At 47.0% G+C, this 16,370-nt stretch overlaps 1 protein-coding gene across 4 annotated transcripts in view; it reads left to right on the forward strand.

The window, feature by feature from the left end:
• Positions 1–148: 148 nt before the first annotated feature.
• XRCC6 (X-ray repair cross complementing 6) overlaps positions 149–16,370 on the forward strand; it is a 44,255-nt gene continuing 28,033 nt past the window's right edge. The window contains exons 1-6 of one of the 4 annotated variants that reach the window (XM_032139078.2): positions 149–285; positions 930–1,026; positions 7,538–7,650; positions 14,154–14,292; positions 14,556–14,810; positions 15,664–15,847. In XM_032139078.2, coding sequence (XP_031994969.1) covers positions 945–1,026; positions 7,538–7,650; positions 14,154–14,292; positions 14,556–14,810; positions 15,664–15,847 — 773 coding nt within the window. In that variant the 5' untranslated portion in view covers positions 149–285; positions 930–944. Of the gene's footprint in view, positions 286–347; positions 532–594; positions 725–929; positions 1,027–7,537; positions 7,651–14,153; positions 14,293–14,555; positions 14,811–15,663; positions 15,848–16,370 lie in introns of those variants that run through there. The other 3 variants (XM_058431206.1, XM_058431207.1, XM_058431208.1) reach the window with 3 other exon arrangements.

The raw sequence follows: 16,370 nt of genomic DNA on the forward strand, positions 1-16,370 counted from the left end.
ACGGAAGAGGGGGCGGGGGCAGGGATGCAATTCTGCGCATGTGCCTACTGTCCTGTCGTACAGAAGGGGCGGGGCTTTGCCGAAGGGGGCGGGGCTCTCGCTGATGGGTTGGCTTTCGTCAGGGACATAGGTAGAAGCTGGTTGGGGAGTGTGCGGGCCAGCCTGACGCGATATAGGGCGCACATGCGTGATGACGTAGGGGGCGTTGATTGGGACCGAGTACAGGGCCTGCGCATGCGTGGATTCTCGTCTTCTGTCCAAGTTGGTCGCTTCCCTGCGCCAAAGGTAAGCGGGCCGTTATCCATTTGTGTTGTTCGCCAGCTAGGCCTGGCCTCGTCCTGCTTCGCCCGTTCGGTCTCGCGCGCCCCCATAGCCTTGCTAGAGGGTTAGCGTTAACCTTAAATGTGCGAATCCGAGGAGTAACGACAGACTCGAGACCACGCTCCTTCCTCGCGAAGGAGGCGGCACCTCGCGTTTGAGGCCCGCCTGCGTTTGAGGCCCGCCTGCGCTTGCGGCCCGCCTGCGCTTGAGGCCCGTCTGCGTTTGAGACCTCATTGGGCGTGATTGAGGAATTTGGGGAGGTTTTTGGGCGGTATTGAGGACGAGGGGGTCCGTTAGTCAGCACAGAATCCCGGAGCGGGAATCCCTCACCGTCTAAATGGCGTCGGGGGCGGGACCTCCGGGATCTGGCTTCCGCGGGCCGCCGCGGGCCCTGAAACGTGAGGTACAGATGCGATGAGGCGGCTACTGGGATGGCCCCCATGCGCATTTACATGGAGTCCGACTGCCGAGCTTTCGAGGCAGCAGGATTTACTGTCCACATTCCTCACTACTAACCAAGCTTTTAGAACAGATCTCACAAGAACCTAGAGGTCGGTATTTTTTCGGTTTAAATTTGCCTGTTACTAACTTTAACGTCTTTCGCCTAGTGAGCAGTAGCCAACATGTCAGGGTGGGAGTCATATTACAAAACCGAGGGTGATGAAGAAGCAGAAGAAGAACAAGAAGAGAACCTTGAAGCAAGTGGTAAGTGACTTCAGCATGTAGTGCCATTCGGTGTGTGGAAGGAAGACCTTCCCTGCCTATCTCTGCTGGATGGACTTTGCTGTTTGGTGGCCTGCCCTTCTCCTCCCAGATAATTCTGAAATTCTTTTCTTCCTTTGAACTTTGCAGAGCTACCCTAGGCTCTTATATTCAGATCTTACTCTAGTCTGCCCTAAGTTTTTTCTGGACACTGGTAGTTTGACATCTTTCGGGCCCTGATACATGGCCATGACCATGGGTATTTTTTGTCATCTTAAGTGGTTCAGGTGAGACCCTTCTCATCCAGGAAAGTAGTGTTACCATTCCAGGACCTCAATGTAAAAATGCCTCCACCCTACAATAACTACACCAACCAAAGAATAAACGCAAGCAACACAGTTACAGGAAAGTGATTCTCCCACTGTAGCCTCCACGTTTGGGAGTGTATGTTCAGGCAACACAGTAACACATAAAACAAAGGAGGAGAACTAGGGGTACATATCATCTTCATACTGGTTAATTTAACTCCTGGGTAGAAAAATTTTGAATGTTTTTATTAAAAATGAGAAACGGCCGGGCGCAGTGTCTCAAGCCTGTAATCCCAGCACTTTGGGAGGCCGAGGTGGGCGGATCACGATGTCAGGAGATCGAGACCATCCTGGCTAACACAGTGAAACCCTGTCTCTACAAAAAAAAAATACAAAAAATTAGCCGGGCGTGATGGCGGTCGCCTGTAGTCCCAGCTACAGGGAGGCTGAGGCAGCAGAATGGCGAGAACCTGGGAGGTGGAGCTTGCAGTGAGCCGAGATGGCACCACTGCATTCCAGCCTGGGCGACAGAGCGAGACTCTGTCTCAAAAAAAAAAAAAAAAAAAGTGAGAAACATAGGAAATATAAAAAAGAAAAAAATTTGCTATAATCTACCACCCTAACACAACCACTACCAACATTTTGACATTTTTGTATTTTTTTTTTTTTTTTTTAAAAGGAGGTCCCCCCTTTCGCCCCGGCTGGGGTGCAGGGGGGCAATTCCGGTCCCCTGCAAGCTCCCCCCCCCAGGTTCACGCCATTCTCCTGCCTCAGCCTCTTTGGGTAGCTGGGACTACAGGCGCCTGGCACCACGCCCGGCTAATTTTTTTTTGTATTTTTAGTAGAGACAGGGTTTCACCGTGGTCTCGATCTCTGACCTCGTGATCCGCCCGCCTCGGCCTCCCAAAGTGCTGAGATTACAAGCGTGAGCCACCGCGCACAGCTGTATTTTTCCTTCAAGTATCTTTCAATCTTTATTTCCTAATGAAATATATATGTTTTTTAATTTTTTAATAGATACAGGCTGGAGTGCAGTAGTGAGATCATCGTAGCTCACTGTAATCTCAAACTCCGGGCTCAAGTGATCCTCTTGCTTCAGCTACCTCAGTAGCTGGGACTACAAGTGCTACCAACTCCCAATAATTTTTTAATTTTTTGCAGAGACAGGGTCTTGCTATGTTGATCAGGCTGGTCTCAAACTCTTGGCCTCAAGCGATTCCCCCCAGCCTTGGCCTGCCAAAGTTCTAGGTTTATAGTCATAAGCCTCCATGCCCAGACTGTATCTGATTATTATTATTTTTTTTTTTTGGAGACATAGTCTCGCTCTGTCGCCCAGGCTGGAGTGCAGTGGTGCGATCTGGGCTCGCTGCAAGCTCCGCCTCCTGGGTTCACGCCATTCTCCTGCCTCAGCCTCCCGAGTAGCTGGGACCACAGGCGCCTGCTACCACGCCCGGCCAATTTTTTGTATTTTTAATAGAGAGGGGGTTTCACTGTGTTAGCCAGGATGGTCTCGATATCCTGACCTCGTGATCCGCCCGCCTCGGCCTCCCAAAGTGCTGGGATTACAGGCGTGAGCCACTGCGCCTGGCCTATCTGATTTCTTGTATTGCTGTAACGATAGTGCATATACATGTATTTATTTATTTATTTATTGAGACAGAGTCTCGCTGTGTCACACAGGCTGGAGTGCAGTGACTCAATCTTGGCTCACTGCAACCTCCGACACCCCGGTTCAGGCTATTCTCCCATCTCAGCCTCCCAAGCAGCTGGGACTACAGGCGTGTGTGCCACCACACCAGGCTAATTTTTGTATTTTTAGTAGAGACAGTGTTTCACCATGTTGGCCAGGCTGGTCTTGAACTCCTGGCCTTAGGTGATCCACCCACCTCGGCCTCCCAAAGTGCTGGGATTACAGGTGTGAGCCATTGTGCCTGGCCTATAGCTCATTTTAAATATACCATAATTTGGCCAGGTGTGGTGGCTCACACTTGTAATCCCAATAAATATACCATAATTTGTCCAGGTGTGGTGGCTCACGCCTGTAATCCCAACACTTTGGGAGGCTGAGGTGGGCAGATCACTTGAGGTAAGGAGTTCAAGACCACCCTGGCCAATGTGGCAAAACCCCGTCTCTACTAAAAAATGCAAAAATTAGCTGAGTCTGTGGTGGCATGCACCTGTAGTCTTAGCTGCTCGGGAGGCTGAGGCACGAGAATTGCTTGAACCCGGGAGGCAGAGGCTACAGTGAGCCGAGATTGCAACGCTGCACTCCAGTCTGGGCGACAGAGTGAAACTCTGTCTCAAAAGAAATAAAAATAGGGGCTGGGCGTTGTGGCTCCCGTCTGTAATCCCATTACTTTGGGAGGCTGAGGCGGGTGGATCACAAGGTCAGGAGATAGAGACCATCCTGACTAACATGGTAAAACCCCGTCTCTACTAAAAAAATACAAAAAATTAGCCAGGCATGGTGGCGGGCGCCTGTAGTCCCAGCTACTCTGGAGGCTGAGGCAGGAGAATGGTGTGAACCAGGGAGGCGGAGCTTGCAGTGAGTTGAGATCGCGTCACTGCACTCCAGTCTGGGCGACAGAGCGAGACTTCGTCTCAAAAAAATAATAATAAAAAATAAGAGGCTGGGCGCGGTGGTTCAAGCCTGTAATCCCAGCACTTTGGGAGGCCGAGGCGGGCGGATCACGAGGTCAGGAGATCGAGACCACGGTGAAACCCCGTCTCTACTAAAAAAAATACAAAAAATTAGCCGGGCATGTTGGCGGGCTCCTGTAGTCCCAGCTACTCGGGAGGCTGAGGCAGGAGAATGGCATGAACCCGGGAGGCGGAGCTTGCAGTGAGCCGAGCGCCACTGCACTCCAGCCTGGGGGACAGAGAAAGACTCCGTCTCGAAAAAAAAAAATAAGACCGGGCGCGGTGGCTCACACCTGTAATCCCAGCACTTTGGGAGGCCGAGGTGGGCGGATCACGAGGTCAGGAGATCGAGACCATCCTGGCAAACACGGTGAAACCCTGTGTCTACTAAAAATACAAAAAAATAGCTGGGCGTGGTGGCAGGCACCTGTAGTCCCAGCTACTCGGAGAGGCTGAGGCAGGAGAATGGCGTGAACCTGGGAGGCGGAGCTTGTAGTGAGCCGAGATCGCGCCACTGCACTCCAGCCTGGGCGACGGAGCAAGACTCTGTCTCAAAAAAAATAAATAAAATAAAATAAAATAGGCCAGGCACAGTGGCTCATGCCTGTAATCCCAGCACTTTTGGAGCCAAGGGGGGCGGATCACCCGAGGTCAGGAGTTCAAGACCAGCCTGGCCAACATGGTGAAATCCCGTCTCTACTAAAAATACAAAATTAGCCGGGCGTGGTGGCGCATGCCTGTAATCCCGCTACTCAGGAGGCTGAGGCGGGAGAATCACTTGAACGTGGGCGGTGGAGGTTGCAGTGAGCCAAGATCGCGCCATTGCATGTTTAAGTTTCTTGACACACATTGCCATTTTGTTCTCCAGAAGGCAGCTAATTAAACTTATTAACAAGCTGCAGGCCACGCACAGTGGCTCACCACTGTAATCCCAGCACTTTGGGAGTAGGAGGCTGAGGCGGGCTGATCACCTGAGGTCAGGAGTTTGAGACCAGCCTGACCAACATGGTGAAACCCCATGGCTACTAAATACAGAAAATTTGCTGGGCATAGTGGCACATGCCTGTAATCCCAGCTACTTGGTGATGACAAGACATTGTATACCTTTTTAGGAAAAAGCGTGTTACTTACAGAGTCATGCTGAAGAAAGAAAACCTGAATCTGATTAAGCCTCTGTAGGTCCTTAGTAGGAAGGACAGAGGACTATGTTAATCTACACCAAAAGAGGTCAATCAGCAGGCCAGGCAAGGTGGCTCATGCCTGTAATCCCAATACTTTGGGAAGCCATGGCAGAGGATCGCTCAAGCCCAGAAGTTCAAGGCTGCAGTGAGCTATGATTGCGCCACTGCATTCCAGCCTGTGTGAGAGAACAAGACTCTGTTTCTAAAATAATTAATTCAATAATTTTACTAATTTTTTTTTTATTTGAGATGGAGTCTCTGTCGCCAGGCTGGAGTACAGTGACTAATCTCGGTTCGCTGCAATCTCTGCCTCCTAGGTTCAAGCAATTCTCCTGCCTCAGCCTCTCTAGTAGCTGGAATTACAGGCATGCGCCACCACACACAGCTAATTTTTAGATTTTTAGTAGAGATGGGGTTTCACCATGTTGTCCAGGATGGTCTCAGTCTCTTGACCTTGTGATCCACATGCCTCGGCCTCCGAAGGTGTTGGGATTACAGGCGTGAGCCACCGTGCTCAGCCATTTATTTATTTTTATTTTTTTTGAGACGGGTTCTCGCTGTGTCACCCAGGCTAGAGTGCAGTGGTGTGATCTTAGCTCACTGCAGCCTCCACCTCCCAGGTTCAAGCGATTCTCCCACCTCAGCCTCCGTAGTAGCTGGGATTACAGGCAGATGCCACCACACACAGCTAATTTTTGTATTTTTAGTAGAGATGGGGTTTCACCATGTTGTCCAGGATGGTCTCAATCTCTTGTCCTCGTGATCCACATGCCTCGGCCTCCCAAAGTGCTGGGATTACAGGCGTGAGCCACTGTGCCCAGCCAAAATCATTTTTTATTTTTTATTTTTTTTTTTGAGACAGAGTCTTGCTCTGTGGCCCAGGCTGGAGAGTAGTGGTGTAATCTCTGCTCACTGCAACGTCTGCCTCCCGGGTTCAAGCAATTCTCCTGCCTCAGCCTCCTGATTAGCTGGGATGACAGGTGGGCATCACCACACCTGGCTAATGTTTGTATTTTTTTTTTTTTTTTTTGAGACCGAGTATCACTCTGTCGCCCAGGCTGGAGTGCAGTGGCGTGATCTCGGCTCACTGGAAGCTCCCCTTCCCGGGTTCACGCCATTCCCCTGCCTCAGCCTCCCGAATAGCTGGGACTGCAGGAGCCCACCACCCAGCCCAGCTAATTTTTTTTTGTATTTTTAGTAGAGACAGGGTTTCACCGTATTAGCCAGGATGGTCTCGACCTCCTGACCTCATGATCCGCCTGCCTCGGACTCCCAAAGTGCTGGAATTACAGGTGTGAGCCACTGCACCCGGCCTAATGTTTGTATTTTCAGTAGTATTTTCAGTAGAGACGTGGTTTAACCAAGTTGGCTAGGCTGGTCTGGGACTCCTTATCTCAAGTGATCCGCCCGCCTTGGTCTCCCAAAGTGTTGGATTACAGGCATTAGCCACTGTGCCCTGCCTAATTAATTTTTTTAAAAAGGCAATCAGCAAAATCCAGAATGTGGAAAAGTGTATAGTACAAAGCATCCTGGCTCTTCAGCAAATAAATTACAAGGGAAAAAGGAGAGGGTATCTGTAGATGAAGAGGCTTTAGAAAATTAAGTCAAAGCTAATGTTTAGAAATGTAGGTTTGGGTGTTAAAATTACAAAGAAACGTAAGGGGTGGGTGTGTGGTGGATCATGCCTATAATCCCAGCTCTTAGGCCAGGGCGGGGCCAGGTATGGTGGCTCACGCCTATAATCCCAGCACTTTAGGAGGCTGAGGTGGGTGGATCACCTGAGGTCGAGACCTGGCCAACATGGTAAAACTCCGTCTCTACTAAAAATACAAAATTAGCCGGGCATGGTGGCGGGCACGTATAATCCCAGCTACTTGGGAGGCTGAGGCAGGAGAATCGCCTGAACCTGGGAGACGGAGGTTGTGGTGAGTCGAGATGGTACCACTGTACTCTACCCTGGCAACAGAGCGAGACTCCGTCTCAAAAAAAAAAAAAAAAAAAAAAAAATAGAGGCCTGGGCAGGAGGATTGCCTGGGCTCAGAAGTTTGAGATCAGCCTGTGCAATGTAGCACAATACCATCTCTACAGTGAATTTAAAAAATTAGCTGGTCATGGTGGCACACACCTGTAGTGTCCCGGTTGCTTGGCAGGCTGAGCTTGAGCCCAGGACTTTTTGGGGGAGGTGGGTGTTGTAATTGGGAGGGAATATAAGAGGGATTTCTGGGGTGTCTGGCAAGACTCAATTTCCTGACATAGGTGGAGATTTTATGGTTGTTCACCTTATAATAATTTATTAGGTTATACTTTATGGCCTTTATTTATTTTATATGGTAAACAAATATGAAAACAAGGACAAACATTTTCTTCCATTTTTTTTCCCCATAGGAGACTATAAATATTCGGGAAGAGATAGTTTGATTTTTTTGGTTGATGCCTCCAAGGCTATGTTTGAATCTCAGAGTGAAAATGAGTTGACACCTTTTGACATGAGCATCCAGGTAAGACTACCTTTTAATTTAAGACAAATTTTAAAACAGTATTGGCTGGGCATGGTGGCTCATGCCTATAATCTCAGGACATTGGGAGGCCGAGACGGGCAGATCACTTGAGCCTAGGAGTTTGAGACCAACCTGGTAACATGGAGAAACCCCGTCTCTACAAAAAATACACAAATCATCTAGGTGTGGTGGTGCACACCTGTAGTCCTAGCTACTCAGGAGGCAGAGGCGAGAGGATTGCTTGAGCCCAGGAGGTCAAACAGAAAAAAGAAGTAGGCTCCTCCTCATGCAGAGATGGGAGTATAAAGGAAGAAGGGAAGTTCCCACAGTTATAGTGCGGAAAAGAGTGAGTGATACTCTGGAGTTGACTACTGCCTGTGGTTGGGGAAGATGGCTACAATAAAAAGGCAACTTCAATTTTAAAACAGGCACAGGACTTGAGAATACATTTCTCCAGCTGGGCGTGGTAGCTCATGTCTATAATCCCAGCACTTTGGGAGGCCGAGGCGGGCGGATCACGAGGTCAGGAGACCATCTTGGCCAACATGGTGAAACCCCATCTCTGCTAACAATGCAAAAATAATTAGCCAGGTGTGGTGGTGCGCTTCTGTAGTCCCAGGTACTCGGGAGGCTGAGTCAGGAGAATCTATTAAACCCAGGAGGCGGAGGTTACAGTGAGCCGAGATTGTGCCACTGCACTCCAGCTTGGGCAACAGAGTGAGACTCTGTCTCAAAAAAAAAAAAAGACAAGACATTTCTCCAAAGATACACAGATGTCCAACAAGCACAGGAAAAGATACTCAGCATGTTTAGTCATTAGAGAAAGGCAAATGAAAACCGTAATGAGCTACCACTCACACCCACTATATAAACAAACTGAAATTTAAAAAACACCAGCAGAGGCCGGGCACAGTGGCTCACGCTTGTAATCCCAGCACTTTGGGAGGCCTAGCCGGGCGGATCACGAGGTCAGGAGATTGAGACCACGGTGAAACCCCGTCTCTACTAAAAATACAAAAAAATTAGCCGGGCGTGGTGATGGGCTGCTGTAGTCCCAGCTACTCGGAGAGGCTGAGGCAGGAGAATGGCGTGAACCTGGGAGGCGGAGCTTGCAGTGAGCCGAGATTGCGCCACTGCACTCCTGCCTGGGCGACAGAGCGAGACTCCATCTCAAAAAAAAAAAAAAAACAAACACCAGCAGAAAATAAGAAGTGTTGGCAAGGCCGTGGAGAAATTGGTGTGATTGACTGTACCTGACCTGTTTTTGTTTCTTTAAATTGAGGTTGTGTTTCATGTAACATAAAATTAACCATTTGAAAGTATGCAATTCAATGACACTTAACACATTGACAACGTTATGCAGCCACCACTTCTATCTTACTCCAAAATATTTTGAATGGCTAAACAGTGGCGTATAGATATACATTCCATGAAAAGGAATGAATAATTGATACATACTACAAAGTAGATGAACCTTGAAAGCATTATGCTAAGTGAAAGAAGCCAGATACAAAAAGTCAAATATTGTATGATTTCATTTACATGAAATATCCAGAATAGGTAAGTTCTTAATGCAGAGGGGTGGTTGGTTACCTGAGGCACAGGGAAGAGAGGAACGGGGAGCAACTGCTCAATGGGTACGGGGTTTGCTTTTGGGGTGATGAAAAGTTTTTGGAACTAGAGTTGGTAGTTGCACAACATTGTGAATGTTTGTGTGTGTGTGTTTTATTTATTTATTTTTATTATTATTTTTGAGATGGAGTCTCGCTCCGTCACCCAGGCTGTAGTGCAGTGGTGTGATCTTGGCTCACTGCAAGCTCAGCCTTCTGGGTTCATGCCATTCTCCTAGCTTAGCCTTCAGAGTAGCTGGGACTACAGGCACCTGCCACCATGCCTGGCTAACTTTTTGTGTTTTTAGTAGAGACAGGGTTTCACCGTGTTAGCCAGGATGGTCTCGATCTCCTGAAGTGATCCGCCTGCCTCGGCCTCCCAAAGTGCTGGGATTACAGGCGTGAGCCACTGCGCCCAGCCTTGTGTGTGCATTTATGCTTTTTTTTTTTTTTTTTTTGAGGTGGAGTCTCGCTCTGTCACCAGGCTGGAGTGCAGTGGCGCAATCTTGGCTCACTGCAACCTCTGACTCCCTTGTTCAAGCGATTCTCCTGCCTCAGCCTCCTGAGTAGGTGAGATTATAGGCACATGTCACTATGCCCAGTTAATTTTTGTATTTTTAGTAGAGATGGGGTTTCACCATGTTGGCCAGGATGGTCTTGGACCCCTGACCTCGTGATCTGCTCACCTCGGCCTTCCAAAGTGCTGGGATTGTAGGCATGAGCCACGGCATCCGGCCTTGCTTTTTTTTTTTGAGATGGTGTCTCACTATTGCTCAGGCTGGTTTGGAACTCCTGGGCTCAAGCAATCCACCCACCTCAGCCTCCTGAGTGGCTGGGGTTAAGGCATGTGCCACTATGTGTGGCACATTGTGAATGTATTAAATACCTCTTAATTGTTCTGTTAGAAATGATTCTTTTTTATCTAAATTTCAGCTTAATTAAAAAGATTACTGTTTCTTTTGTGTACTTCATAGAGAAGAATTTTCACAGATTTATTATATATCTCATGTCTCATAATTTTAGAATTTGGAACTGAACAGAAACTTTTCATGTTCTAATTTGTGTACAAATAGTTCTTGTAGGCAGGGCGTGGTAGCTCACGCCTATAATCCCAGCACTTTGGGAGGCTGAGGTGAGCGAATCACTTGAGGTCAGGAGTTCGAGACCAGCCTGGCCAACGTGGTGAAATTCTGTCTCTACTCAAAATACAAAAATTAGCCGGGCATGGTAGTGCAGGCCTGTAGTCCCAGCTATTCAGGAGGCTGAGACAGGAGAATTGCTTGAACTCGGGAGGTGGAGGTTGCAGTGAGCCAGGATCGTGCCACTGCACTCCAGCCTGCGTGACAGAGAGAGACTCCATCTCAAGAAAAAAAGAAATAGTTCTTGTAGTTGGCACACCAGAATATCTTGCACCAAAAAAAAAGAATAAGCTGGGTGTGGTGGTGTGCACTTGTAGTCCCAGCTACTCAGGAGGCCGAGGTGAGAGGATTGCTTGAGCCCAGGAGTTTGAGGCTGCACTGAGCTATGATTGTGCCAATGAACTCTAGCCTGGGCAACAGAGTAAGACCCTGTCTCTTAAAAGAAAAAAAAAAAAAAGGCCGGGCACGGTGGCTCACGCCTGTAATCCCAGCACTTTGGGAGGCCGAGGTGGGCGGATCACGAGGTCAAGAGATCAAAACCATCCTGGCCAAAATGGTGAAACCTCGTCTCTACTAAAGATACAAAAATTAGCTGGGTGTGGTGGCACACGCCTCTAGTCCCAGCTACTCTAGAGGCTGAGGCAGGAGAACCGCTTGCACCTGAGAGGCGGAGGTTGCAGTGAGCCAAGATGGCACTATTGCAGTCCAGCCTGGGCAACAGAGCCAGACTCCGTCTCAAAAAAAAAAAAAGTGTATGTAAAATAAAATAATAGAACTATGAATAAAAACAATCGTTAATTTAAAGTGGTTCTCAAACAGAATTACTTGCGGGACATTAAAACACAGACTACAGAACCTTGCCCCAGAATCAGAGTTTCTGATTCTCTACGTCTAGAATGGGGACCAAGAATTTGCATTTCTATTAAGTTGTCAGGTGATGCTGATGTTACTGACTTGGAGACCATCACTTTGAAGAGCAGTGCTTTAACCTTTTTTAGACCGTGGACCTTTTTATTTTATTTTATTTTTTTTTTAAGACGGAGTCTCGCTTTGTTGCCCGGGCTCTTGGCTCACTGCAAGCTCTGCCTCCTGGGTTCACACCATTCTCCTGCCTCAGCCTCCTGAGTAGCTGGGACTACAGGTGCCCACCACCACACCCGGCTAATTTTTTGTTGTTGTTTTTTAGTAGAGACGGGATTTCACCATGTTAGCCAGGATGGTCTCGATCTCCTGACCTCGTGATCTGCCTGCCTCGGCCTCCCAAAGTGCTGGGATTACAGGCATGAGCCACTGCACCTGGCCGACTGTGGACCTCTTTGAGGATATGATGACAGCTACATACCTTCCCCTCAAAAAAGATAGTACTCACAATTCTACCTGTAATTGCAGAGAGTTAATGGAACCCTTGATGCCTAAAGACCTCAGAAGAAAATGTAGTGTTAGGTAGCAAGGAAATGAGACATTCATAGATGAGCACAATTTGATAACCGATAATAAGTATTCAGTATTTGATAAGCAATAGAAAACATTTTCTAAAATTCTGTTTTAGTTTTTGTTTTTAATTTTTAGAACCTGAAAGGAGCCCTTACCAGATTCTTTTAAAAGTTTGTAGGCTCCTCAGAGTAGATTAAAATATTTATGGAAATGACTACTTGCCATGTGGATTGTTGTCAATGACTAGCTATAGTACACGTTCTGCATTTAAGGAGAGAATAGCTGTGGATGAAGGCCAGCTAGAGCTCAGGCAGGACATGGAGGGGAATCACCATGGTTGGTTTATTCCTCAGCTTTGCAGGTTCCAAAACTTAAAATTTTTTTCTTTTTTTTTTTTTTTTTTGAGACAGGGTCTTGCTCTGTCACCTAGGCTGGAGTGCAGTGGCATGATCTCTGCCCACTGCAGCCTTGACCTCCTGTGCTCAGGTGATCCTCCTGCCTCAGCACCCCTGAGTAGCTGAGTAGTTGGGACTACAAGCATGTGCATGCCCAGCTAATTTTTTTGTTTTTTGTAGAGACGTTGTTTTGCCATGTCGCCCAGGCTGGTTTCAAACTTCTGTAGCAATCCTCCTATGTAGGCCTCCCAAAGTGCTGGGATTACAGGCGTGAACCACTGTACCTGGCCCCAAGACTTAATTTTTTTAGTGCTCCAGAATAAAGTAGGCCCCTAGAACTGATGAACTTTTTTTCTTTTTTTCGAGACGGAGTCTCGCTCTGTCGCCCAGGCTGGAGTGCAGTGGCGCAATCTCAGCCCACTGCAACCTCCACCTCTTGGGTTCAAGCGATTCTCCTGCCTCACCCTCCTGAGTAGCTAGGATTACAGGCATGTGCTACCACACCCAACTAATTTTTGTATTTTTAGTAGAGATGGGGTTTCACCATGTTGGTCAGAATGGTCTCAAACTCCTGACCTCGTCATCTGCTCGCCTTGGTCTCCCAAAGTGCTGGGATTATAGGCATGAGCCACCGCGCCCGGCTGAACTGACGAACTCTTACAAGACCTGATTTACCAGATGCTGACATTAGTTTATATAGAGGGGTAGACCTTTCCTATTACTGGAATACTGATGTCTTTAACTGGGTAGTTAAGCAGTTTTATTTCAAGGATGCTCTTACTGGTAGTTATTGACTTATTTTCAGGTCACATGTACTTAAGCATTGTAATTATTTTATATAGTCATCCCTTGTTATTGGAGGAAGTGGTTCCAGGACTCCCCGTGGATTCCAAAATCCGAGGATGCCCAAGTCCCTTAAATAAAATGGCATAGTATTTGCATATAACCTACACACATCCTCCCCTATACTTCAAGTCATCTCTAGGTTACTCGTAGTACCTAATACGATGCCGCCTATGCATCACTGCATTCATATGGCTTCAACGTAGTACTTGGCACATGGCAAATTCAGGTTTTGCTTTTTGAAACTGGAATTTCTTTGTTTTTCCTGAATATTTGAGATTTGAGGTTGGTTGAATACATAGATGCAGAACCGCAGATATGGAGGGCCAACTGTGTATATAAACTCTGTTTCCTGATACCAGGGTACTTGAAAGATCACATGACCTGTCCAAATTCAGCCAGTTAAGTAAGTGACATCAGTAGGACTCAACTCCAGGTTTTCTGATTCCAAAGCTTTGCTTCGCCCCAACTCCTGTAGCACATTTTCCTCCCTCTGATACTTCTTTTTCTTTTTTCTTGAGATAAGGTCTCATTCTGTTGCCCAAGCTGGACTGTAGTGGTGCGATCTCTGCTCACTGCAGCCTTCACCTCCTGGAGTCAAGCGATCTTTCACCTCTACTTCCCAAGTAACTGGGACCCTGTGCTGCCATGCTGAGCTAATTTTTTTGTGTTTTTCTTGTTGTTGTTTTGTAGAGATGGAGTCTCACTATGTTGCCCAGGCTGGTCTCAGACTCCTGGGGTCAAGTGATTCTCCCACCTCGGCCTCCCGAAGTGCTGGGATTGCTACAGATGTGAGCCACTGTGCCTGGCCTGAATATACATGTTGTTAATTCTCTGATTTCTATGGCAGGGATTGCTTATACTTCTAATATATACTTACTGCATTCTGGTTTTTGTTAAAATTTGATATTTATGCCCATTACTTTCACTGATTCATTACCCCTGAAGGTAGGGGTCATGCCTTATTTTAGTGCCATACACAAAATCAGCGAACGTATTTTGAGCAACTAATAGGTACTGAGCACTTATGGAGCTTCCATTTAGTGGTAAGTAAATATTAATTGAATTTTTATTTTTTTCAGTGTATCCAAAGTGTGTACATCAGTAAGATCATAAGCAGTGATCGAGATCTCTTGGCTGTGGTGTTCTATGGTACTGAGAAAGACAAAAATTCAGTGAATTTTAAAAATATTTACGTCTTACAGGAGCTGGATAATCCAGGTCAGTAATATTTTAAGATCAGCTTTTCCCTTATATATGAGAATATCAATACTCTGATCAAAGAGGACTGTGGAGAAGGAAGCAAGTTATATCTTGTTTAGGAGTATGCTTTCCTCCAAAGGGGACCTTGCCCGATGTGGACTTTGTTAAATGGGTTAAACAGCTCTGGGGTGAAAAAGGGTCCTTCTGTTAGTCTTGTGGTAAAGGCAGCCACTGACGTTCTTGTGATTTTTCCTTCCATTTGACTCCCTGCCTCTGATCAGGTGCAAAACGAATTCTAGAGCTTGACCAGTTTAAGGGGCAGCAGGGACAAAAACGTTTCCAAGACCTGATGGGCCACGGATCTGACTACTCACTCAGTGAAGTGCTGTGGGTCTGTGCCAACCTCTTTAGTGATGTCCAATTCAAGATGAGTCATAAGAGGATCATGCTGTTCACCAATGAAGACAACCCCCATGGCAATGACAGTGCCAAAGCCAGCCGGGCCAGGACCAAAGCCGGTGATCTCCGAGATACAGGTGGGCATATTTCCTCATTCTCTTAAATTGGCACTTAATTATTGTTTTTTTATTTGTTATTTTTTTAAGGAGTTCAGGAGTCTTGGCTCAGCCTCAGCCTCCCAAGTAGCTGGGACTATAAGCATGTGCCATTGTGCCCAGTGCAGTTTTATTGCTTTCTGTGTACCTGACTTCAGGCATGTGCTTTTTACCATTTAGAGTAAAATAAAAAAATAAAGTGAAGCCAGGAGAAGACGCCTGTGTAACATTAACACTGCAGATGGCCATGCCATTAGCTGTCTAAAGGACTCCATCAGAAAAAGATTGTCTCGATATTTTTTTTTTTTTTTTGAGACGGAGTCTCACTCTGTCGCCCAGGCTGGAGTGCAGTGGCACAGTCTTGGCTCACTGCAACCTCCACCTTCCAGGTTCAAGTGATTCACCTGCCTCAGCCTCCCAGATAGCTGGAATTACAGGCATGAGCCACTGTGCCTAGCTAATTTTTGTATTTTTAGTAGAGATGGGGTTTCACCACGTTGACCAGGCTGGTCTTGAACTCTGGACCTCAGATGATCCACCACCTCGCCCTCCTAAAGTGCTGGGGATTACAGGTGTGAGCCACTGTGCCTGGCCAGTTGTCTTGACTTTAATATTACCACGAATGGTGACTATTTGAAAAGTTCTCTGAAGTCATTATAGCAGTTGATTTCCTTAAGTCCTTTCTTTCTAGATTTCCTTTCTCTAAGTCCTGAAAATGTTAATAGTCTAGTTTTCAGGGAGCTTCTTAAAAACATGTTTCAGTTTTAACTGGAAGAACTTCTCACTTGCTGAAAATTGTTTTTTCCTCCCTCACTCTTGTTTACCCTTGCAACAGGCATCTTCCTTGACTTGATGCACCTGAAGAAACCTGGGGGCTTTGACATATCCTTGTTCTACAGAGATATCATCAGCATAGCAGAGGATGAGGACCTCAGGGTTCACTTTGAGGAATCCAGCAAGCTAGAAGACCTGTTGCGGAAGGTTCGCGCCAAGGAGACCAGGAAGCGAGCACTCAGCAGGTGTGCACTCAGCCCGGGTCAGCTGCCTACACTGCCCTTAAATCAGAAGCAGGCTGGGCACAGTGGCTAACACCTGTAATCCCAACACTTTGGGAGGCCAAGGCGGGTGGATTGCTTGAGCCTAGGAGTTGAGACCAGCTTGGGCAACATGGCAAGACCCTCTCTCTACCTTAAAAAAAAAAAGTCAGAAGCAATGCACTGCTACACATTGCTTAACAAACCAGAAGCAATACATTGCTTTGACCTGCCTGGCTACTTAACTCGACTATGCCACTGCCTCACTGTATTCCTCTAAAACACTTCATTTCAGGATAGCAGAAGCTATTTGCTGCTTTATCTCTGGCAAGAGCTGGCATGATATTTCTCTAACACAGCCCTCCATTTCGTGGGGGTAAACAGTTATGGTCTAAGAGTATCCTTAGCTGTACTCACTAGTACAGTCATGTGTTAATTAATGACGGGGATACCTTCTTAGAACTGCATCATTAGGTGATTTTGTCATTGTGCAAACACAGAGGGTACT

Source organism: Hylobates moloch, unplaced genomic scaffold, assembly GCF_009828535.3.
Source record: "Hylobates moloch isolate HMO894 unplaced genomic scaffold, HMol_V3 SCAFFOLD_19, whole genome shotgun sequence".
Classification (NCBI taxonomy): Eukaryota; Metazoa; Chordata; class Mammalia; order Primates; family Hylobatidae; genus Hylobates; species Hylobates moloch.